At 37.1% G+C, this 25,305-nt stretch overlaps 1 protein-coding gene across 8 annotated transcripts; it reads left to right on the top strand.

Annotated features, from left to right (window-relative positions):
• The first annotated feature begins 376 nt into the window (after positions 1-376).
• CISD1 (CDGSH iron sulfur domain 1) lies at positions 377-21,200 on the top strand. 8 transcript variants are annotated; one of them, XM_017889905.1, is made up of 4 exons: positions 438-622; positions 7,257-7,464; positions 8,353-8,558; positions 19,184-21,200. In XM_017889905.1, the coding sequence occupies exons 2-4, from the start codon at positions 7,425-7,427 to the stop codon at positions 19,271-19,273; spliced, it is 336 nt and encodes a 111-aa protein (XP_017745394.1). In that variant the 5' UTR covers positions 438-622; positions 7,257-7,424; the 3' UTR covers positions 19,274-21,200. The 8 variants fall into 8 exon arrangements, with proteins under 8 accessions (XP_017745397.1, XP_017745394.1, XP_017745392.1 ...); XM_017889903.1 differs by lacking the exon at positions 438-622 and adding an exon at positions 4,423-4,505 and having other exon boundaries at positions 7,370-7,464; XM_017889910.1 differs by lacking the exon at positions 438-622 and adding an exon at positions 4,429-4,505 and having other exon boundaries at positions 7,370-7,531.
• Positions 21,201-25,305: the final 4,105 nt, after the last annotated feature.

Raw genomic sequence — 25,305 nt, 5'->3', positions numbered from 1 at the left:
AAAGCAGGAGAAAGGGATGGACACCGGTAGCTAAGGGAGGTTCTGGAATGGGACTCAGTCATTGATTGCTGTATGTCCGCCACTGGCGTGTTATATAAAAGCTGGACCTGGCCTTGAAGGTAAATCGTCACAAGCCCCAAGCAAGAAAAACTGGGGTCAAATCTTAGGTATCCGATTAAAGTAAGTGTCCTATTAACACCTGTCTCTGCCCCCAGAAGCCCACACACCTGGAAGAGACGTAAAATCTGGCCTGGATTCCCTAATCCCAGGGCCCTGCCCCTCCGCTTCAGGGCCGCGCCCCTCGGCGTTGCGCAAACTCTGTTGCTACCTAAGTCTTTTCCTCGTCCCCGCTCCGGTGGCTGTCAAAATCTGGAGTCCAGACTTCCTTAAGGCCCAGGGCACAGCTCCACGCATGCTCAGCACCTACCAGGGTCGAGCTCACACACGTGCTTACGACCCGCCGCGGCGCCTGCGCGGTAGCAGCGCAAAGTCGGTGCCCTTAGTACGGCGCTGGCACCTTTAGTCTCGCCGGCCGCGCGAACCCGTTTGTGCTCGGTATCCTAGTGCACACGCCTTGCAAGCGACGGCGCCATGAGTCTGACTTCCAGTTCCAGCGTACGAGGTGAAGTGGGGCCTGGGAGCGGGTGAGGCTGGTGAGGCTCACCGTTTGCTGCGCCCGCAGCTCAGCTGGGTTGTTTTACCACTGCCGTAGGCGCCCGCTGGTCCTATAACCTTGAGATGCAGAAGGGCAAGTGCTCGGCCCGACTGCGAGCTCCGGCCCGGATAGGGAAAGGGGGCGAGGTCAGGGATGGATTGATGGTTTGGGGCCATGCCAGACCAGAGTCCACGTTTCCCCCAACTAGCCAAACCGTAACACCTAATGACCGCGCCGCTAGCTTTCCATCTTCTCTTCTAAGACGCCTTCATATCCTTAAGTCACAGAGCCGGGAAAAGAAGGAAAGGTGGGAGAAAACAACAGCAAACCTGTTTACCCTTCTCCTGTTTCAGTCAGCGTCGGGCCACAACGTCGATTTCCTGGAATCCTGAAGCATTGCATGACTAATCACATCTTAGTTTTGCAGATTTTTTTTTCCAGGGATGAAACCCAATCCGAGGTCTTCAGTTTTCCCAGTTTTTTGTTATGCCCCTGGCATCTGGCACTCGGTGGCAGCAGTCCAGGATAATGGATTGAAACCCGCGTTCGTTGAACCTTCAGGTTTCTGAGTCTTCTTTCCCCTATGCTAGTAGTTAGCGTTTGGAAACAGTATTTCTCAGAAAGTCCCTTATGATAAAATTAGGAGACTTTAGAAGCAGTCATTTAGTGTGGAGTTTCACTTTATAACCATTCTTGGTGATGTTATAGTTGTTGATATAATACTGTGTACCAGACACACGGTATGTGTGATCTTTGCCCCTCTATAAAACACAACTTCGCAAGGTTTTGAGTAAAGGCAAAGAGATTGTCCAGAGGTTAATTAAAAATACGTTCAGTAAATATTGAGCATCTGTAGTGCCAGGTAATGTAAAGTCCCTACTAACTTGAGCCCTACTTTTTTAATAGGTAGTTTCCAAAAATTGAAGAGTTCCACTTCTGTTGACAAAATTTACCTGGCTAAGTAAGGGTGATATTCCATGACATTTCGAAGTTACTAATGATACAGAGATTATTATTTGCAAAAATTATTTTAAAGGATACTTATCTTGAGACTTTTTTTAATAGAGGCAGCTTGGTGCATTTAAAATAGGGTGTGATTTTTGTTTTTGTTTTTTGGAAAACTATGTTCTCTTGGGAGTAAGACTTGTGAAATGAGATGTTCGTGTGACTTGTGCCGCTGATATTTTTAATTTTACAGGAAGACTGCACATGTTTGAGGTGGACCAAAAGATTCCACAATGTGTGTTTAAAATGTGGGATCATTTTATGTACATGAACACTAAACGTTATTTAGTTTGCATATTGAAATGTGAAACAGGTGAACCTCTAGGACTTACCACTATCTGCAGGCTAGTCTGCAAGATTTCTTTTTTAAACAAGTTTTTTTGTTTTGTTTTGTTTTTCAAGTCTAACCATAGAGGAATTCAAAGGCAACTTTCCCAATCATTTTCCATTGCCTAAGGAATAGGAAATCACTGAAGTAGGTTATTGGCTTCAACTGGAAGTATTCAGCTTTGTTATGAGGAGTGACTACTATCTATTTTTTGAGACAGAGTCTCACTCAGTGGCCCAAGCTGGAGTACAGTGTTGTGATCATAGCTCACTGCAACTTTGAACTCCTGGGCTCAAGCCGTCCTTTCTCCTTGGTCCCCTGGCTTCCCGAAGTGCTGGGATTACGTATGTGAGACACCACACCCTGCCATGACTACTTTTTTATTTCACCAAAAAGCATACAGGTTGTCATGAGGACTGTAGGGAGAGGCCTGTGTAAATCTCTTCTATCAACACTTCCCTCCTCAATATAGTAATAGGTAGGCAGGGTAGGGACAGAGAATGTCAAAGTGATTTAACTTTTAATGTTTAGATCACACAAGTTTGGTTCTACTCTCAAACTTTAAACCAAATTTATTCCTACAGATTGAAAAGCAATTTAGATCTTTTAATTGAGGGGAAGATATCATGTCTCTTCTCAATTAAATGAATTTGTAATTATAAAGGGCTTAGAATGGTATGTGACAATGGTAAGCACTATATAAATATATGTTAAATATAAAGTGTGTACATATATGCATAACTCTTGTTCATCTTCAGAAGAAAAATAAAAGGTAGTTTATAAATAAAATTTTACGGGGACCAGGCCAGGACTGGAATTACACAGAGGCAATGAGAATGAATGATTGGAACTGAAATACTCTTAAGATCCTCATCACTGAGATAGCTCTTGATACCAGTATGGTCGATAAGACCATTAGTTTATTATATTTTCTAGTACTAAGTGGCCTTCACTGCCTACTTGTCCAGTCTCTTATGATTCTTCCTCATATCCAAATAGATGACCTTTCTGAACATCATCCTGCTCCTTGATAATTCTAGCACTCACTGATTGCTTTCACCCTTAACCCTTTCCCTTCTGTTTGCAAGGAAGATGTTAACTCTTAGGCTGTTCTCTCTCCATGCCCTCCAGATGCCATTTTATTTTGCTTAAATCTTTGCCTCAATGATACCTGTTGCTCGTAAATATTTAGTGCCTCATGAAGATTTTCTTCTCTTCAGCCTAAAGTCAATCATAATTCACCCTCATCTTAAAAAAAAAAAAAAAAAACCCAACTAAACTAGATAATTTTAAAAGGGCTTCCTTAACCTGCCTTCCCCTGAAATCACTTTTTTTTAATTTACCCTCAAGTTGCAACATAGGGATTTGTCTCTTCATCTTGTATTTCATTATCTATCCCAAACCCTGATCATTACAATGCTTGTAACCAAAATTACTTTCATAAATTCTTATTCTTTTATATTCTTGTGTATTTTATTGAAACTAATTTTCTAATTAATTTAACCTCAACATAGGAGAATATTGTTTTGGTTCACTAAATTCACCAAGTCATTTAAAGTCACTATTTAAGGGTTTGTTTTTGTCTGAAAAGGAATGTATGGATCATACTGAAAATAAAGGGGATAGCTCCTGTAAGTTATAAACAATAAATGAAAAATAAGAGGGCTGGGCGCGGTGGCTCACGCCTGTAATCCCAGCACTTTGGGAGGCCGAGACAGGCAGATCATGAGGTCAGAAGTTTGAGATCAGTCTGGACAACATGATGAAACCCCATCTCTACTAAAAATACAAAAAATTAGCCAGGCATGGTGGCACATACCTGTAGTCCCAGCTACTCGGGTGGCTGAGGCACGAGAATTGCTTGAACCTGGGAGGCAGAGGTTGCGGTGAGCTGAGATCACGCCACTGCACTCTAGCCTGGGCAACGATGTAAGACTCTGTCTCAAAAAAAAAAAAAAAAAGAAAGAAAAATAAGGGGGGAGTTTGGAGCTATAGATTGGCCAAATTGATGGTTGTTAGAGCTAGTTGAGGGTAAATGGGGTTCATTATAGTATTCCCTGTGTGTGTCTGAAATGGTCCATAATAAAGTTTTTTTAAACATAGCTTCTTACATTTGCCCGAAGTTTTTTGTTTGTTTGTTTGTTTTTAATATATGTATCAGAGAGTAAATTCCACACCCTAATACAGCAGGTTAAGACGAAGGTAAAGATAAGTCATTTAGTGTAAGAGCAATGCAGTGTAAGGACAGAAAAATTGCACATAGTAATTGCAAATTTAAAGTAGTCATCCATTATTTCTTTTGACTCAACCAACATTATTGAATACCACTTATATGCCAGGCCTTGAGAAAAAAAAAAAAATTACCAGGCACAGCCTGCCAGCCTATGGGAGATCTAAGGGAAGGAAGAGTTTAAACACAGCTCCCCTCCCCCTCTCCTGACAGAAGAGGAGAAACATGATTCTATGGCAGTTGATGGTTGGCTGGAGAGGGCAGTTTAGAGCAGAAAAGGGGCTAAGGTAAAAGAAGCTGAGAGAGATTTCTGAGTTAAAGCAAAATAATGCTCACGGTAAAAAAGAAAAAACAAAAAAAGCCAAAGATTGGGTTATAAACAAGGCTGTTGAGTTTGGGAACAAGTCCATGTTTTCTCTCTCTCTGAATAATTTTAAAGAGAAAACCAAGTATTATACAATAGTACGCCAATGGAAGAATAAGCAAATGGGAGGATTATTTAGAAATTATTAGAAGTGTTACCTTTCTCAACATTTGTGATCTTTAATGGTATTTGTGTAGATACAAAGCAGGTTACACAAGGTCTGGTAGGGTGGGGTTTGACCTAACTACAGGAATTAACTGTTCCTTGAGAAATGTCTATAGAAAAGAAAAGTGAGGGCCAGGCATGGTGGCTCATGCCTGTAATCCCAGCACTTTGGGAGTCCAAGGCAGGCGGATCACCTGAGGTCAGGAGTTCAAGACCAGCCTGGCCAACATGGTGAAACCCCGTCTCTACTAAAAATTCAAAAATTAGCCAGCGTGGTGGTGGGCGCCTATAATCCCAGCTATTCGGGAGGCTGAGGGAGGAGAATTGCTTGAACCCGGGAGGCGGAGGTTGCAGTGAGCTGAGATTGTGCCATTGCACTCCAGCCTGGGCAACAAAGCAAGACTCCATCTCAAAAAAAAAAAAAAAAACGTGAGGGAGATCCAGAAGAGGGAGAAATAATGCTCAGGGGCTGGGTGTCATGGCTCACACCTGTAATCCCAGCACTTTGGGAGGCCGAAGTTGGTGGATCACTTGCGGCCAAGAGTTCAAGACCAGCCTGGCCAACATGGTAAAACCCCGTCTCTACTAAAAAAAAAAAAAAAAAAAAAAATTACAAAAAATTAGCCAGGCGTAGTGGTGCATACCTGTTATCCCAGCTACTCAGGAGGCTGAGGCAGGAGAATCGCTTGAACCTGGGAGTTGGAGGTTTAGCCGGGATCACGCCACTATACCCTAGGTTGGGCAGTAGAAACTCTGTCTCCAAAAAAAGAGAAAAACAAAGAATGCTCAGGATTTTTCTAGATCCCAAGTCTGAACCAGTATCTGAAAGGTGCCAACAGAAATATCCATCTATGTATAATTTCCTTTTCCTTTAGAGTTGTCAGTGGCATCCACAGCTTTTTGCCAGAAAAGACTGATTCAGGCTGCAGTCATGAAATGATAAAATAGCAACTTTTTTTTTTTTTTAAACTTCTGAGAACTATTGCATTTGTCCCTAATGAGATTAGAGAATTAGAATTTGGGAAGGGAAAAAAAAGAAATGGGAATTGTTTTCTCAAGACCTCAGAGCAAATACAAAGCTATTTTGCTCGAGCACATGGTACTGTGACATTTGCACAGGGTCATAAGTGACCCTTGCTGGGGAGTAGGGGGTAGAGCACAAAGTGTGTGTTTTGATTCCCCATGTGTGTTTTGATGCCCCCATGGGGCAGCTAATCTTGGGGATCTGGAGTCAGTTTCCATTTCTTTCAATGATGCCTTTGGTGTTACCCCTTTTCCATGTCAGTTATTCTGTCATCTCTCCCACCATCACAAAATCCAAGGGAGGTGAAGCTTAAAAAGAAAAGTCACCTGTGGGTGCAGTTGGTAAATTATATGAGAAAAAAAATGCAAGAAGAATGTTTTAATGACTAGGAGAGATTGTTTTCACTTATCATGATGGGTTTCAAGTAGAAATTCCTATAGTATTCTCTTTTTAGATCATGAAACAAATTAATACTAGCCAATGTAGTTCTTTGGATCTCTCAGGACTTTCTGCAATATGCGGGTGCCATCCCAACAAATATGTCATGAAGTACTTTATAATTCACCTAAAAAGTAAAGTGTAACTAAAATCGACGGCATTAAGGAAGTTATTTTAGTCTTTTAGGATATTGCCCCCCTTTAGGTTTGTACTAAAGACGATGTTCAGCAAATGTTACGGTGCATATAGTATGCAAAGCATCATTTTAGCCCATTTTGTGATAGATACATTAGCTATTCAGAGTGGCTTTCCATTAGCTAAGAAGTGGATTGCTGCAGCTCCTGGCAGAGGGAATGTTTTCTCAAGAAAGTTCCATGGTAAATAACATTAGAAAGGAAGATCATGAATCTAGCTAGAAGTCATAGCAAAGTTGCAGATCTGCTTGGAATAACCACAGGGTAATGCCATGAAGTGGCACTAAAATTTGAGATAAATCTACACATAATGTGTACCTACTTAAAAAACGTCTTCTGATGAAGCCAAAGGTTTGAAGCTGTCAGATGATATATTAACTTGTCTTCTCAGTCATGCAGGACCTGGGAAAGACGAAATGTTAATGTCTATTAGGGAATTATAGCAAGAAAGAATGGAAATGTTATGGCAAGGACAACAGTATAAATTAATTTGTTAAGAAAAGTACTACCGTGGTTGAAAATAAAATCCAAGGAACACGTTAATTAGAAAGTGAGGATAAACCAGAAGAGACGGAAATTATGCTCTCTTACGAGATGAGCAAAATGCAGGAATAATTTAGATAAAGTCTAAATTATTAAATAAACTAGAAAAGAAGACCAAATATACAAGAGACTGAGAATGATCCTTTCTATTACAGTTTTAGAAGACTGAGCTCCAGTTTTATGTAATGCACTATTAGGTATGGTGAAATAAGAAATTTGACTCAATAGTGCAAGTAAACTATACAACTAATTATTCATTATGTGTTTTTATTTGGCCTTGGAATGTGTTTTTTTGTACTTATCTCTCTAGGGTTTTATTTGATAGTCTGGGAACTTATTTGAAACACTGAAGATCTGACTCAGGAAGTGCTGGGAAGGAGTCCAGTGTGTTTATCCTGACCCCTGTTCAACTTCTTCCTGCAGCCCACTCCATGCTGGGAATAGACAACTCTCCTCTGAGGCTGAGGCTAACCAGATTATGCAGAACTTTCTTCTCTCCAACATTGCCTGGAGCTGGGGTAGTTGTTAAGCCCTTGGGTTTCTAAAGACTTGAAAAGCTGCTTGAAAAGAATAACTAGATGGCTTGTTAGTCAAACAGTTTTTTTTATTATTAGAAAGCAGAACAAATGCCATTAAATTTAAAAATGAATGTTTTAGAAATTAAGATAATTTGAGATTTATTTAAGAGAATATACTATACTTATATTAATCATGTTTTCTACAAAATGAGTTAGAACATCTGATTTTTATTTAATGAGAAAAACCTTTGAAATTTAAAGGACTTTGAATGAAAGAATGAATTTGAACTGGAACTCACTGCTACATATATTTCTTTGAGTGTTTAAGCATTAAGGTGTTTTGTTTTGTTGTGCTTGGGTATCATTTCTCTATAATTTCTGCCAATAGTTGCAAGTGAGTTTTGGTAATATTAAATCATTTAAAATCACTAAGGGATCTTACTATTTAAACTCAAATGAGTCATTTTGTTAACATAACAAAATGTTATTTGTAATCTGAATTTTTATGTTTCAGGGCTTTTTCTTTTTTTTAAGCAATAAGTACCTGCAAGTTCACATGTTATTTAAAATCTACTTATAAACACTTTTTAAATGATTATTGAGCTTTGGGTTTTTTTTAACTCCGGCTCTAAAATAATAGTTTTAAGTTTCTTCTTCTTAATGTAGCTGTCATCACTCAGCAGAAAATACACAATTGCTTCAGTAAGGGCCAGGGAAAGTCATAACAAAGGACTATTATACCAGTGTTTTCTGGTCATTTTGTTAACATTAAAAACCTTGGACTATTAGGATGCTTAATACTCAAAAACTGGATTTTCTGAACATTCATGTGATATTATTAGTGTATATTTTGGTTTTGATAATTATTTTTTTCCTTCCCTGCTCTAGTTGAATGGATCGCAGCAGTTACCATTGCTGCTGGGACAGCTGCAATTGGTTATCTAGCTTACAAAAGATTTTATGTTAAAGATCATCGAAATAAAGCTATGATAAACCTTCACATCCAGAAAGACAACCCCAAGATAGTACATGCTTTTGACATGGAGGATTTGGGAGATAAAGCTGTGTACTGCCGTTGTTGGAGGTCCAAAAAGGTGAGGAAAGCCATTTCTTCATACAGTACCATTTTAAATGTTATATTTCTTTTTAAATTATTCTATCAGACTTGTATCACCAGATATTGTTATGATATCCCTTTTTTGTTGTTGTTGAGACAGAGTCTATTCTGTCATCCAGGTTGGAGTGCAGTGGTGGGATCTCGGCTCACTGCAACCTCCACCTCTGGGTTCAAGCGATTCTTGTGCCTCAACCACCGAGTAGCTGGGATTACAGGCATAAGCCACCACACCTAACCTGTTATAATGTCCCTTTTCTCTTTCTTTCTTTCTTTCTTTCTTTCTTTCTTTCTTTCTTTCTTTCTTTCTTTTCTTTTCTTTTCTTTTCTTTTCTTTTCTTTTTTTTTGAATCCTATTCTTCTTTGTCTTCCATACACTCTTAAAGGAATATATTTTCTAAAATATCTAACCAGTATGCAGTAGAATTACATTGTACCTTCATCGAGTTCAGGCAGATTTAACTATACTCTTGGCCAAAGAAAAGAGAAAAATCCCTTTAATTTGCTCTTAGGATTTCTTAGCTTCCACTGTCTCAGAAAGTGAAGTATACAGCCTAATCACAAAGAGAAGCAAAAGAAGTAAAATATTTTTTTGAGCTTTCAAACACCAGATACTAAGACAAGTGTTAGAAATTTGAAAAGAAACTTCTTTAAAATTACCTGTAAAAACTTACCTGGTAAATGTCCTATACCTTCTTTCAGCTGCAACTCCTCCAGTTAAATATCTAACAATATAGGATCCTAAAATCTTATTTTCTTATATGAGAATTGTGTTTTATCAAGTCCCTTTTGGAAATGTCATCTATGAAACCTGCAGGTTTTAGACATGATAGCAGCTAGTGATCCACAGTTGATAAAATACTGTATCAAGCATCTCAAAAGGATTTGTACACCGAATGACTTCGGGATTTCTGGTGTGTTGTGAGAAATATGGTATAAACACTGTACTACCACTCTTAGCATTCAAATAAAATGGATTTCAGCAGGGCGTGGTGTCTCACACCTGTAATCCCAGCACTTTGGGTGGCTGAGGCAGATCACTTCAGCCCATTAGTTCAAGAGCAGCCTGGGCAACATAGTGAGACCATCTCTTAAAAAAAAAAAATAGCCAGGCATGGTGGCATGCATCTGTAGTCCCACCTATTCAGGAAACTGAAGCAGGAAGATCACTTGAGCCCAGGAGATTGAGGCTGCAGTTAGCTGTGATTGCACCACACTGCATTCCAGCAACAGAGTGAGACCCTGTCTCAAAAAATAAAATACAATGGATTTTACAAAAAAAAAAAAAATGACGTTTAAGGGCCCTCAAAAAAATCAATAAAAATGATGTATCTGTTTCTGAAAGCACGTTATGTTTGGGATCTCTTCCCATAGTAGAGGGTCATTTTCACAAATAACTTGTCACAAATATGGAAGAAGCCACATACTAGATACAGGTTAAGCTATACCTTCTTATTTGGATTTCTCTAATCCAAATAATCCAAAAATTTGAAATCTGAAAGGCTCAAAAATTTGAAATGTTTTGAACACTGACATGATACCACAAGTGGAAAATTCCACACCTCACCTCATGTGACAGTTCACCAGTTGAAGTCAAAACACAGGCACACAAGACACAGTTAATTCAGTGACCCAAAGGGAAAAAAGGCCCCCCAGCTGCTGATGTTGGTATTCTGGTGGTGCTACTATGCTGCTGAATTTCCCGGAGCACTTTTTTTTTTTTAACTGAATTAATGGTATGGTATGTTTTTTACTGTTAAGTACTCACATGTGAATACATGCGAGAAAATGTTTGCTTATCAGTAGCATATAAATTCGTAGTCGGGAATGATGGTGATGCAAGATAACCAGAGATTGTCCACATGTGTGACTAAGATAGTGACACCTTTGCTTTCTGATGGTTCATTGTATACAAACTTTGTTTCATTCACAAAACTGTGTAAAATAGTGTATGAAATTACTTTCAAGCGGCTGGGCGTGGTGGCTCGCATCTGTAATCCCAGCACTTTGGGAGGCTGAGACGGGTGGATCACGAGGGTCAGGAGATCGGCTCCTGGCTAACACGGTGAAACCCCATCTCCACTAAAAATACAAAAGGTTAGCTGGGTGTGGTGGCAGACACCTGTAGTCCCAGCTACTTGGGAAGCAGAGGCGGGAGAAAGGCGTGAACCCGGGAGGCGGAGCTTGCCGTGAGCCGAGATCTAGCCACTGTACTCCAGCCTGGGCGACAGAGCAAGACTCCATCTCAAAAAAAAAAAAATTACTTTCAGGCTACGTGTATAAGGTATATATAAAACATAAGTAAATTTTGTGTTTAGGCTTGGATCCCATCCCCAGAGATAACCTCATTAGGCATATGCAAACATTTCAAAAGTTGAAAAAATCTGAAATCCAAAACTTCTGGTCCTAAACATTTTCTTTTCATTTTCTTATGACCAAGTATTTCAGATAAGGGTTACTGAACGCACAGTAGAAAGCATATTTCACTCCTTTCTCCCAATAGGTTTGCTGTTGTACAATCCAGTGATAAAGTACTTAGGTTATGCCATTTTGTTCAAAAACTCCTTGATGAGTATATTGAATATAAACCAAAAATTAATAGGCCCATTACAACAAATTATGAAGAGCACTATTCATTTGGAATTTGGAATTGTTGATAAGTACTAGTGAGGTTACTAGAAAATAATAAATACATCTAGTAATACATCTAGAAATTGTGGAATTTCTAAGTTGGAGTTTTATAGTTCTTTAGTCAGTGATCTTCAGTAGTTCATTTGCTATCTACTATATGTGCATGCGTGAGAAACATTAAAGAGTAAAACAGATGTCACAGATGTATATAGTACATGCAGTGTAAGTGGTCTAAATAAATGGAAGCTAAGAGGAAGAAATTACACCATGAGGCTGGATCCAGTGGCTCACACCTGTAATCCTAATACTTTGAGAGGCCAAGGCAGGAGGATCACTTGAGGCCCGGAGTTCAGGACCAGCCTGGGCAACATGGTGAGACCCAGTCTCTTTTGTTTGTTTGTTTGTTTGTTTGTGTGTTAATTAAAAATAGACCACATCTTCTGGTAAAGCATAGTCATATACTTGGGAGTCAAATTGCTCTGAGAAAAACTGGTAGCATTTGAATAAACTGCATATATTGGAGACTCTCAAAATCTGCAAGAAAGGACTTGTGAACAAAGGTGAAATGGATAAAGAATCTAGTCTGGTTCTTGTACTGCCCTCCCCCCAAGGAATAAATCTAAATTAAGGAGAGTCTTGAGGACAGTGTGAGGAGTTTGTGACTCCAGACATGGGAGCTCCTTGACAGGGGTTTCAAACATAGAATTATGATACTTTTACCAGGGTGCTAGCTATGGAAATGGCGAAAAATGAGCAGACATGAAACATTTCGGGGAAAGGATCAGCGAAATGCACTGACTTCTGTGTGAAAGACTAGGGGAGAAAAACTAAAGCTCATTGAAGGATCTAAGCATGTAGGATTAGAAGAGGGTTATGCCATTAACAGAAATAAGAGATTCGAGGTGAAAGGCTAATTTTCCAGGACAGCTATAAGTTCTGTTTCAGAGAGCAAATTTGAGGTGGTAGTTGAATGGAAATACACAGCAGACAACGTGAAATGTGAGACATCAGGGTTGGAGACAGAGATCAGCAAACTGATGAGTCAAGTGTAGGAATGCAACTGATCTTTGATATGGATAAAAATCAAGGGCTAAATATGAAATCTTGGGGAATTTTCTGCATTTTGGAAAGGGCACAAGAGCCATTTAAGGAGATGGAATGGGCCAGAGAGGTTAGAATAAAACTAAAAATACCATAGCTTCAAAGTAGAAGAGGGAAAAGTTTCAAAGATTTAGTACTGAACATTGGCCTATGCAAAGACAACTATGTGAATAGACAAGACTATCAGATTAAGCAATTGCCCTTTTGGTGTCATTTCAACAGAGTAATTAGAATAGAAGCTATGTCCAAGTGAGTTAAAGTGTGAATTAACTAACAAAGAAATGACAGAAGTCTATGTCAGATTTTCAGTAGATGCAACAGTGAATGGAAGGAAAAGTAAGATAATTGCTTGAGTGAACACTACAACTTGGCTTTGAGATCAAGTAAAGCGTGTTTGCTTTGATTCGGTTTTCCCAGAGGGCAAAGAATCCAATGAAGTAAATGTGGGCTTTCATGAACTAAGATCTCAAATATTTTGGGAAGAATCACCCATGGACACAAACTAGTGGTGTAAATGTTTATTAGACTTTATAATTCAAAACATTCCAGGATTATTCTTTCATTTTACAATTTAGAGTTTCCAGATGGTTAGGCCAGAGACTGCCATTTCCTGTAGGTGAACTTCAGGAGAGGGAATGAGACCAGTCATTTTATTTCCAGTTTTCTCATGCCTTTTTTTTCCCCTCTGGCTTATCTTTCATGCCATTTAGTGATCCTCTTTGTGTCTTGAATTTGTCAGTTCTGAATTTTCATTGCATCTTGGGCACTTATTCCTGCATTAATCAATTAACAGTTTGCTTTGAATATTATCCAAGTTAACAAATGTTCTTTTTTTTTTTTTTTTTTTGAGACGGAGTCTCGCTCTGTCACCCAAACTGGAGTGCAGTGGCCAGATCTCAGCTCACTGCAAGCTCCGCCTTTCGGGTTCATGCCTTTCTCCTGCCTCAGCCTCACCGAGTAGCTGGGACTATAGGCGCCCGCCACCTCGCCCGGCTAGTTTTTTTTTGTATTTTTTTAGTAGAGACGGGGTTTCACCGGGTTAGCCAGGATGGTCTCGATCTCCTGACCTTGTGATCCGCTCGTCTCGGCCTCCCAAAGTGCTGGGATTACAGGCTTGAACCACCGCGCCCGGCAATAAATGTTAATATTCTTCAGACACTTTTGGAAACTCCCCACATTCCTGTGGTTCTAAGGTTATCACACAGGTGCCAAGTCACACACTTGCATGCCAGTTCACAAAGGCTAATAAATACCTTTGATTAAGTGGCTACCTTTAGTTTATAGTCAGTAATTTTACCCTCATACAAACCAGTTGTATTTATGACAAAATTTAAACATCATTTTACCAATGGAAAAAATGTTATATGCGATACAAACTTCAATTCTAATTCATTCTTAAGGTGCAATCACTAGTAACCTGTTACGTGTCTGTAACATTTTGAGCAGGTTTCTCAATCCCAATGAATCAGATTTCTTAGTAATGTACAGAAATTACTTTTTTTAAAAACATATCCCTCCCTTTTGTCCAGTGCTTCTCTTGCCAGCATTGGTATGTCATCTGATATTTCAGAAATTGGCTTGGCTTTTTTTTTCTTTTTCTTGAGACAGAGTCTCGCTCTGTCACCCAGGCTGGAGTACAGTGGCATAATCTCAGCTCACTGCAGCCTCCACCTTCTGGTTTCAAGCAATCCTCGTGCTTCAACCTCCTGAGTAGCTGTGATTACAGGCATGCACAACCATGCCTGGCTAAATTTTGTATTTTTAGTAGAGATGAGGTTTCACCATGTTGGCCAGGCTGGTCTTGAACTCCTGACCTCAAGTGATCCACCCACCTTGGCCTCCCAGAGTGGTGGGATTACAGGTGTCAGCCACTGTGTCCAGACCAGAAATTGGTTTATTTTATAGTACAGTCTTCCCTCAGTGTCCGTGGATTGGTTCCAGGACCTCCCATGGATACCAAAATATAAGAATGCTCAAGCCCCTGATTTAAAATGACAGTATTTGCCTATAAGCTATGCACATAATCCTGTATACTTTAAATTATTACATCATCTCTTGATTACACATAATATCTAATACAGTGTGAATGTAAATAGTTGTTATACTGTATTGTTTAGAAAATAATGACAAGGAAAAAGGTGTACATACTCATTACCCATACAATTATTTTAGCGAGTATTTTCTATCAGCAGTTGGTTGAATCCATGGATGTGGAACCCACAGATACAGATGGGGCCGACTGTATTTCACAAAAGGGCTGTCCATATTTGAAGTGAGAATGAAATGAGCCAGTATAGAGGAAATGATTAAAATGACTACAGGGAAAAATACTATTTGAGACTGTGGTATCTTGACAAAGGCTGGAAGGAAATGAGAGTAAGAACACAGATGTGAAACTCAGCCTTAAAAAGGAAGAGAGAGTCTTGCTTTCGAAACAAAAAGATGAAAGGACTCTGATGTAAGAGGGAAGGTTATGGGATGTAGTATTGCTAGATTCCTCTCCCTGCAACTTCAGGTTGGTTACATCATTTGCTGAGTTGTATTATGGCCACCTAGGAGGCAGTTCAAACAAGGACAGCAAAAGAATACGGACTAAGAAGAAAGAGAGGAAAGACTTCCCAGTTAACATCAGGAGCTCAACTGAAATTGAAATGAAATGGAACCGGACATATTTAGACTCATTTTCTTTCATTTACAGTGTAAGATCTGAGTTTGATACTTTTGTCGTTGGTAGTAGGCTTGATCCTGGGTTGTTTTGTTGTTGTTGTTGTTGTTGTTGTTGTTGGGGAGGGGCGGATATTGGGGAAAAGAGAAATCATCCTGTTAATGGCTTAGAAGTGGGTTTTACTGAGTCTTTCTTCATAAAAACGATATTCTGAATGTTGGTGACATTCCTTGGCCAATCCACATAAAGACAGTCTTACAAAAATCTTAATTTCATATTATAGTTACTGTCTTAGGTTTACTGAAGTAGGTACATAAGAATGGTATAAAATGTCATAATCTCTAGGGTAGTCTCAAAAAATCTCATTACTTCAGTTTTCTTTCTCAACCAAAACAAGCATATTTTTCTGGACAGTTTATGGTAATGAGCCAAAATGGTGCCAGGCAACTTCCTTAGGACAGAAAATCAAAACTAATACAAAGTACAAAGTTCAGAGAAGGAAGATAGTCTTTAAAAGAAAATTGTTTCAGGTGGAAGAGATAAGTCAAAGAGGAGCATTTATTTCTACCTTGAATTACCCTCAAAACAGAGATGTAACTTGAGATGTGGGACCATTAAAAAGAAATCTTGTGTTTTTATGAAGATCCAAACAGCATTGCTAGCTTTCCAGGTGGAGAGCAAGGATCTCCAGTGTTTTTTCTACTAAACCTTTATTCCAGCTTCTTCTTCTAACCTTTTCTTCCCCACTTTTAAAGATATTTGGGATTTGTAGTGTTCAAATTAGGTTAAAAACATAAAAGGATGTTTTCTGGACATAAAGGAAATTTAGTTTATAGACTTTTTCCAGGATTTGTTAATAAACAAACACTGACATCTTAGAACAAATTAAGTGTCAATACTACATGAACTGAATTTAATATTCTTTGTGTGTTTTTTTCATAATTTAAAACAATTTAACAAATTTCAAAATTTTAATGAAAAGGGTTACTAAAATTCTCATTTTGTACATTATTTAATGTAAAAATTACTGTACTTCCTACATTGTATTTGAAAGTATATAATGCCAGGCACAGTGGCTTAGGCCTGTAATTCCAACACATTGGGAATGTAACGGGCAATGTAGTGAAACATTGTCTCCACAAAAAAATGTAGAAATCAATTGAGTGGGATGGCATGCACCTATAGTCCTAGCTACTCAGGAGGCTGAGATGGAAGGCTCACTTGAGCCTGGGAGATTGAGGCTTCAGTGAGCTGCAATTGCACCACTGTGCAATCTAATTTAATCTCTTTAAAAAAAGTGTATATCCGCCACACATTATCTTTTTCTGCTTAGGTCAGAAATAAAGCAAGACACATAATGCAGTAACTGGGGTTAAGTGGTATAAAAAGTACCATTAAAAAATATGTCTCTGAACAAAATTATATGCCTAGTTTACATTTTAAAGGCATAAAAGCTTTATACACTTTAATCACATGAAAGTTTATTAACTAATAACCAGGATAAACTTGCTTTTTAAAGAAATGTTTATTTGTTTATGTGTTTGCTTTTAAGAATATGAAGAAACAGGCTAATTTCAGTTTTAGGCAGAATTGGGTGATTAGAAAAGTGTATTCTCACTTTCAATATATGACCTTCTTAATATTTTGTAAGATTTTCTTTGGATATTTTTCTATAGATTTCTCTCCTACTCTGTGTATGGAAGAAAATAGTTTGAGAAAATGTTAGTTTCTAATATTTTCAACATAAGATTAAAAAAGAAAAGTTAAACATGCCATTTCAGTAAGTCATTTAGAAATATTTCATTTTTCAGAAATGTAGCCTGTGTGGATTTACAGTGAAGTGTTTTGTGTGTGCTATTTATAAAAATAGAATCTTTACAATGTAAACTTTTATACTCACTGTAAAATCATCTGTGTTTGTTTATTAAACATATGTCACTTTGAAATTTTGCTGTGGGATACATTTTAGTTTAATTTTTATAGCCTCTTTCCTCATCCATGCCAAGAAAAAACTGAAAGCTTAACTATATGTTTTTGCATCAAGGGGTTGTTTCTAATATGAATATACTGTGTACCACATCTTATTGACCTCAAAAAGAGAAATAATGTAAACTTTACATATATTACATTTACACTGCCCTCTATGACAGGATAGAATTTATATCTGGAAATATAAGATATGCCAATGACTTGAGTTTTTCTGTAATTTTTAGCTAATTTAGTGCCTCTTGCAATTATTTACAGATAGATTAAAATTTGATTACTTTAACATGGAGTAGACTTTTGGATATCAAAGTTTAAGATTAAATACCATCGTCGAGTTTCACTGATCTATTATATTCCCTTCACTGCACATAATGAGGTACTTGTTACTCATAAGGCTAAGACTCCTCTTACTTTACTCTTCTGAGTAGCCTTCTTCAAAGCAACAGCAACAGCGTACCTTAGACTAAACAGTGAAACTCTAGATTCTAGATTGCAGATACATTCAAAACACCAAGATTAATGTAAAGTTGCTAGCTCTAGTCATTTGACATGAAATAGAAATAAAAGATACAAATATAGAGAAACAAAAAAATTACTGATGATTATACCTTCTAAGTGTAAAATCCTGAGGAGTTAAGTAAAATATTATTAAATTCTTATTTTTTCATTTTATAATAGAGAAGGATACACTTGTCAAAAATGATTTTATATAGCAAGAGCTCAGATATGAAAATAACTAATTATAATAGTGTTTAAAAATATGACAGAAATAGTCTTAACAGAATATACATGAGATCTAAGAATGAAAACTACAAAAGAAATTAAGACTTGGCAAAAAACATTCTCAAGCTTATCTAGAGGAATAAAGTGATAAAGTTTAATAAAGTTAACAGAGATGAATAATGAAGGAAAACTAGCCCTACAAAACACTGAAATGTTTAAAATACAAATATCCCAGTGTAGTAGGCTGATCAACATAATATAGAACCTATAAATAGGTGCTTTTACATGTATAATTTATTTTGATAAAATTATGAATAAAGGTATTAGTGTGGGAAGCAACACTTTCCAGTAATACTGAAGCAACAGGATCTTAGAACAGCATTTGCAAAGTGTGTTCTACAGAAAGCTATGATAATAGAAATCAAAATTTAAAGTGTCCATAGTCCAGTCACCTTGAGAAACTCTGGGATAAAATTGTGTTTTTTATAGCAAAATTAAAATAATGTGTGCTGTGATTCAAATGGGCTATATGATACGTTTTTTAAACACAGAATGAAACCAAATCAGAGTGTCTTGCAGAATTCAGCTTCTTTGGACCACACTCTGCAAAATACTGTGTTAGAGATTTAGTTTTGTCCCTTTCCCTCCCACTGGACACCAAAATGTCAGTTATATCTAAAATGTGAAATCATGAAAATGAACGGAAATTTGTATTTGTCACATCTCTAGAAGAAAGCTGTCTCCATGAATGATGTTAAAAAGGGAGATATTGACATATTTGTATGAAAGTGGAGAAATTGAGAATATGAAAAAAAAGCAAAATGAAAAGATTTGGGAAAGATGGCTGCAAAAATAACAAAGGGATAATATGCAAATTGATTTTTTTTTTTTTTTAATATTTTTTGAGACCAAGACTGGAGTGCAGTGGCGCAATCTTGGCTCAGCGCAACTTCCACCTCCCAGGTTCAAGCTTCAGCCTCCCGAGAAGCTGGGATTACAGGCACTCGCCACCATGCCTGGCTGATTTTTGTATTTTTAGTAGAGACAGAGTTTCACCATGTTGGCCAGGCTGGTCTTGAACTCCTGACCTCAAACGATCCACCCATCTCAGCCTCCCCAAGTGTTAAGACTACAGGCATGAGCCATTGCGCCTGACCACAAATTGATTTTAAATAAATGAACTTAAACTCTTAGAAGTAAATAGGCAATAGACCTATTCACTAGAAAGGAATGTAACTAATATATAAACATAAAAAAGGCCTTCAACACTCATCAAAATCACAGTGAAATTCAATAAATGATGGGTGTATTATGCTCAAGTCAATTTCTTCCTCCTACTAAGTAGTATAGTTTACATATGATGTTTAAGAAAGCCTATATAAGACAGCCAAGAAAATCTTTTATGTGATGTTATGTGAATTAAGCATCACCTTCCACTCTGCCAACCATAATACTGATTTTGAGATTAGATGTTTCACATTCATTCTTTCTCTTCCTAGTTCCCATTCTGTGATGGGGCTCACACAAAACATAACGAAGAGACTGGAGACAATGTGGGCCCTCTGATCATCAAGAAAAAAGAAACTTAAATGGACACTTTTGATGCTGCAAATCAGCTTGTTGTGAAGTTACCTGATTGTTTAATTAGAATGACTACCACCTCTGTCTAATTCATCTTCGCTGGGTTCTAAATGTGGTGTATTGCAAACTGCAGCTTTCACATTCATGGCATTTGTCTTGATGAAACATCGTGGTGCACATTTGTTTAAACAAAAAAAAAAAAAGGAAAAACCAACCTCGTGGCCTGTGGGTTATTTTGGTCTTGTAAGGATCCGTTTCTTTAAAATATTGACATATAGAGTTGTATCTTACATAGAATATAGTTGTATCTTGAAGTCAACATATTAAATTATTCTCAAAATTATGTATTTGCAGATTGTACTTGTAAGTTTCAAAGAAAAATTACCATCTTTTCATATTAACCTAGAAACTAAATATGATGTAATTCAGCTATATAAATTTCTTAATACAATCTAGGAAAGACCTGTTGTGACCTTGATTTTCTTGACATTGGTAATGACACTGAGAAAGTATGGCTTCTCTTTTTCACAGTTTTCAATCAAAATGATTGATGAATGTTATTCTGCTTAATTTCACAAGTAAGGTCAATAATAAAGGGGTGGTAACTTCTTCGTATTCATCTTCATAGATACTTAATGAAGATGGATCCATTAAAGGAGCTAATAGTGAAAATTTAGTTAAAAGTGATATTATATTTAAATTAGTCATGAAGAATGTCTTAAAATCTAATGTTCCAGAATTCTGGCCCAAGGAATGGTAAGCACTTGAACTGAGGACTTTGAAGGAATTGGAGCACATAATGTCAAGCCTTTTGATCACTAAGCCACATATCCTGACAGAAATAGTAGTCACAAGATTAGATCAAAGGCGTGGGAAGATTTTTTTTTCCCACTCTAGCTAATGAAGCACATGGCTTTTAAATTGTATGATCTTTTTCTTAAAAGTAAAAGTTTGAAGACAAGTGTTTGTTTATGTAATATTCTTCAAAGACTCAGAGCAGAAACATTGCATTCATTGTTGATTCAGAAAAAAGAAAATATAAAAACAAAATAATTAGCAATAAAAGAGTTAAGACAAATAATTCATAATATTTTAAAGAGAGATTAGATTTTTGAATTTCATAGGTTAGAAGGAAAATCATGGCAAAATATATAGAAAATCGGGCAAACATAATTGAAATTGATTAAGCTGGTAAACATCTTCATTATTTATTTTAGTTTACCTGAATTCTCAGTAGTAGTCGATCACAGGTTTGTACTTGATAAAATCCATTTACCTTGACAGGAATCAAACCTGACATCAACATTCCTCTGTAATATATCATCATGGCTATTTTTAAATACATAGTTTTGTGTATTACTGTAGATAAAAGATGGTAACAGAATTGTACAGTGGTTTTAAGAAGCCTGTGTAACTAACTTGGACATGTCTTTAAGTCACATATTCATCATAAAATCTAAAATCCTACAAACTGATTCTATTAGATTCTTAGGGTAAGTTTTTTCTTTGCCCACCTCCTTTTTAAAATAAGTATGCATGTCAGCAAAACAGAGCAATCATGCTTTTAAAGATGAATTGTTTTATAGAAAACTAAATGCATCAGCTCCCAATGTTTCTGATAAAGGGACATCCTTCTAACTTAACAGACTGTTCTTTATCTTGAATTTGAAATTATATTGTTAGTCATGCGTTTTTGTAATGTCAGGGGGAACCTGGTACCAGTTCTCAAAACTGTAGGATTATATGAGTGTGTGTATATGTATGGCAAAATTATAAATGACCACCTTACTGTGAAATATAGATCTTGAGCATTTTGAAAGGCCAAAATAATTAAGTAAATGTATTTTCAAGGTCATGTTAAAATTTTTACATGCTCTTGAACTAGCATTCATTTATGATGAAAACCTTTTCAGGTTATTTAACCTAAAAACCAAAGTGAGTGTGGTTAGGTTAATATGAGATTTTTTTTACACAGAAATCATCGTGTGCAATTACTGTTCTAGCTAAGCACCTTAATGCTTCTAAGTGCTTTTCATTTCGTTAAGGCAAGACAAGTGGGACTTTCATCCTTTTTTTCTGTGTCATTTATATTCTGATTACTTCTGAAGAGTTTTTACTAGGTTGAGAAGTTTCTAATGTGAAAAATCTTGTTCATCTGTTCATGCAACAGACATTTATTAGGCATCTGTAGACCATATAATTGAGACAGAGAAACGTTTTGGAGAATTAGAAGCTCACACTATTTATGGCATAGGTTATGTAATTATGGTAATTTATGATTTATTCTCTTGACAAAAACAGCTACAACCATGTATACCTACTATTTCTACTACAAAGTAGGTGAGATTTTTTGATTTTACGTTAGGTAGGTTTTTGATTTTATTTTGCTTTAAGATAGGCATTGACTATGACTCCTGATTAGCAACGTACAGTATTTTGTGCTTGGGTATCTGTGAGGGTGTGTAATTCTAGCTGTCAAAAGCCGTGCTTTTTCTCCTTGATTTTAATACTAGCTGACCTCAGGCAAAGCCACTCACCTCTCAGCCTTTTAAATTGTGAAGTGAATGGACTAAATGGCATTTTAGGCAATTGTTCCCAGATTCTAGACCAAGACTAAATTTTCAGCTCTCCTCAAAGGAAAAATGTAAATAATACTGATAGAAAGCTCAAATTTGATTTTTTATTATGATTATTTCAGCTCTTGTGGTATTGAAGTGTCTTTTATGAAATGTTGATGGTAGTAGCTTGGCAAAATAATAAGGTGGCAGCGCAATGTTGGTCCCTACTTTTTTTTTTTCACTGCTCCATGGAATTTAAAAGTCTGGGAACCGCCGGGCGCGGTGGCTCAAGCCTGTAATCCCAGCACTTTGGGAGGCCGAGACGGGCGGATCACGAGGTCAGGAGATCAAGACCATCCTGGCTAACATGGTGAAACCCCGTCTCTACTAAAATACAAAAAAAAAAACTAGCCGGGCGACCTGGCGGGCGCCTGTAGTCCCAGCTACTCGGGAGGCTGAGGCAGGAGAATGGCGTAAACCCGGGAGGCGGAGCTTGGCTGAGATCCGGCCACTGCACTCCAGCCTGGGCGACAGAGCGAGACTCCGTCTCAAAAAAAAAAAAAAAAAAAGTCTGGGAACCACTAAGCCAACATCCTATCTAAAGTTCTGAGACTTATTAAGGTATTAAAATAACAGTTTTATTTTGAGATTTAGTTTGTGTTATATGGAATTTTTCATTAGCACAATGTGTTGACGCTTCATGGAAAGTTACTATAAAAAAAAAAAAAAGTCTTTACTTCCATTCGGTTTACCATCATGGATCCAAACCAAGGGTAAAGGCAATATACATCCTAATGTCTTCCCAACCCATAACTTTAATTAAATGATTAAATAAAATACACAACAGGGAGATCGATTGTTAACATGTGTTAACTGAAATTGCCAGGATCACCCTAAAGGGGAAAAAATGTCTAATCAGTGAAGAAATATAAGATTATAAATTAGAAGTGTTGCTATGGTGTTAGCTCTTACATCCCTGAACAACAAAAAAGTTCAACCCGAAGCATGGAACAGAAAAATGCTGAGTTTAGAATGTTGTCAGCTAGATATTGTATAAAGTAGATGTTCTTTTTAATACCTGTATCTCTGTGGATGATGTATTTCTAGTTCTTCCAACCTGTCCCTTACAGATAACCAGAAGTCAATTCATGTTAATAGTTTATTCTTTAATTGTGACATCATTTTCATTTGTAAATATGCAGTGTTATGTAGATTCCCAGCTTTTTCATTTAAAATAATTTTGAGCATTGCCCACCTGCCTGAATGCTCATTACTGGGAGGTAAATGATTTTTCTGCTGGTGATACTGCTTGCCAACAATTTCATAAGCAGTGCTTTATCTAACTCATTATACAAGATAGACATGAGATACAAGAGATTATGTCTCTTATGGCTTTATCATCAGTTAAACTTAGCAAAGTCTGTTAAATTTATTTCAGAATCTCCCAACTATGAAAAGTAGAGTTCCACTTATGTCATCCATATCTGCACAGTAATCTTTTTTTTTTTTATCCTGAACTTTCTTAACAGGTTTCTTCTCTTTATTCTAAACAATAATGCTGTGTGTTTTCCTTGAATACCATGATTTTAAACTTTTAAAATGTCTCAGCCTTCATTTTTCCAATGCAGTCTGCCCTGTAGCCTTCACATGTACCTTCTATATCTCTTCACTTTCACATCCCTCCCGGCAAAGAACATTTTGATCATTACTTAAAGCAACATCACCCCTTTCTCTTTTAAAACTGTTTCTCTTAGAATCCACAGGGAAGGTGCATCGAGCACAGAAGTTAATACGATTGGCTTTCCATTGCTAGTTACTGCTTTCAGCCTGACCCTGGATGCCACCTAGTGTTGAGTCTCTGATAATGAAAATATGAAGCCATGTAATATGAATTACATTTCATAATTTAACAATGCCATCCAGTATATGCATTTGGTATATGTCCCTGATCTTGCAGTACCTTTGTACTCCAAAAAGTTTGGTCACTTGCAGCAGTTTACGTTTCTGTGACTCCCTTATGCTTTTGGCATCTGGTTTGGAAAGTAACTATAATGTTTGAGCACTCACCTTTTTTAATCCCTGAGAAATAAAATAATTTTTAAAATTTTGATTATTACAGTAGTCTCAGTACCCAGAACAGTTACAAGTACACAGCAGATGTTCAGTAAATATTTGTTTAATAGATTTGAATGCAAGATTTTAAAGGATACAAAGGTAGCTGCCAAAAGTCAATATTTTGTCTTGTTCTGTCCCCAAACCTGATTACCTTTTTTTTTTTTTTTTCTTATTTGTTTCTCTACATCCTGTATTCTAAATTTTTGAACATGCCTGTTAGGAAAATGTACTGAATAGCTATCTTATTCTGACATGATTGGCTATAAAGTAGTCTACCTAATCAACACTTCTGTGGCTAAACTTGTGGTATAAAAACCAACCAACCAACAAAACAACTATCCAAGTCAGCTTGTTTTAAACCAGTGTGTACATGATACATCTATCATAACTGGGGAGAGGTATGGTACTTGGTTATTTCAAATCTGTGGCCATGCTGTGGGAGAAAGCTGCTATGAAGAAGACTGAAGTTTCTGGTGTTTGTCAGCTTGGAAGTCCTGGTGATTGTCCTTGGGGCAATGTGGGAGCAACAATGATGGAATTCTAAGTCAGACTTAAATTCAGATCCCTGATCTGCCCCTCATTATTTGAGATCTTGAAGAAATTATTCTCTCTAATGGTTAATTTTATGTTGCAATTTGACTGGGCTACAAGGTGCCCAGATATTGGTTCAGACATTCTTCTGGGTGTTTCTGTGAGTGGTTTTGGATGAGATTAACATTTAAATCAGTAGACTAAGTAAAGCAGATTACAGTCCCTAACGTGGGTGGGCCTCATTCAATCCTTTAAGGCTTCAATAAAGCAAAAATTCTGTGCCTTCTCCAGGAAGAGAATTCTTCCTGCTTGATGGCTTTGAACTGAAATAAGCAATCTTCTGGATCTCAAGCCTGCCTACTTTCAGGCTAAAACTAAACCATCTGCTCTCTTGTGTCTCCAGCTTGCTGACTCACCCTGCAGATCTTGTCAGCCTCCGTAATCATGTGAACCAATTCCTAATAATCTCTCTCTCCATCCTATTTACCTTTTATCATGTAAAAGGAGATTGTCCTTACCCTTCAAGCATTAGAGATAATGAATTTAAATATCTATCATGGTATCTCACACATAATATAGACAAGCTTAGCCTCCTTAGCCTGAAATCATGTCACTTGCTAAAAGTAGTACAATGATTCAGAGTTGTTTCCTACATAATTTTAATATGGAGAAATGATTGAACATTGGCAAACTTGTTAACATCCTAAAACAATTTTGGAAAAAAATATTTTAGAATTTTATGCATGAGAGAAAAAAAGGGCCATTTTATAGTAATTTCTACAAATAGTTATTGTTGGCCTAAAGAAAGAAACTGAGTCAAAATTAATATAGGCAAA

Source organism: Rhinopithecus bieti, unplaced genomic scaffold, assembly GCF_001698545.2.
Source record: "Rhinopithecus bieti isolate Rb0 unplaced genomic scaffold, ASM169854v2 scaffold_18620, whole genome shotgun sequence".
Taxonomy (NCBI): Eukaryota; Metazoa; Chordata; class Mammalia; order Primates; family Cercopithecidae; genus Rhinopithecus; species Rhinopithecus bieti.
The sequence above is the reverse complement of the archived record's forward strand: the minus strand, read 5'-3'. Positions and strand labels throughout refer to the sequence as shown.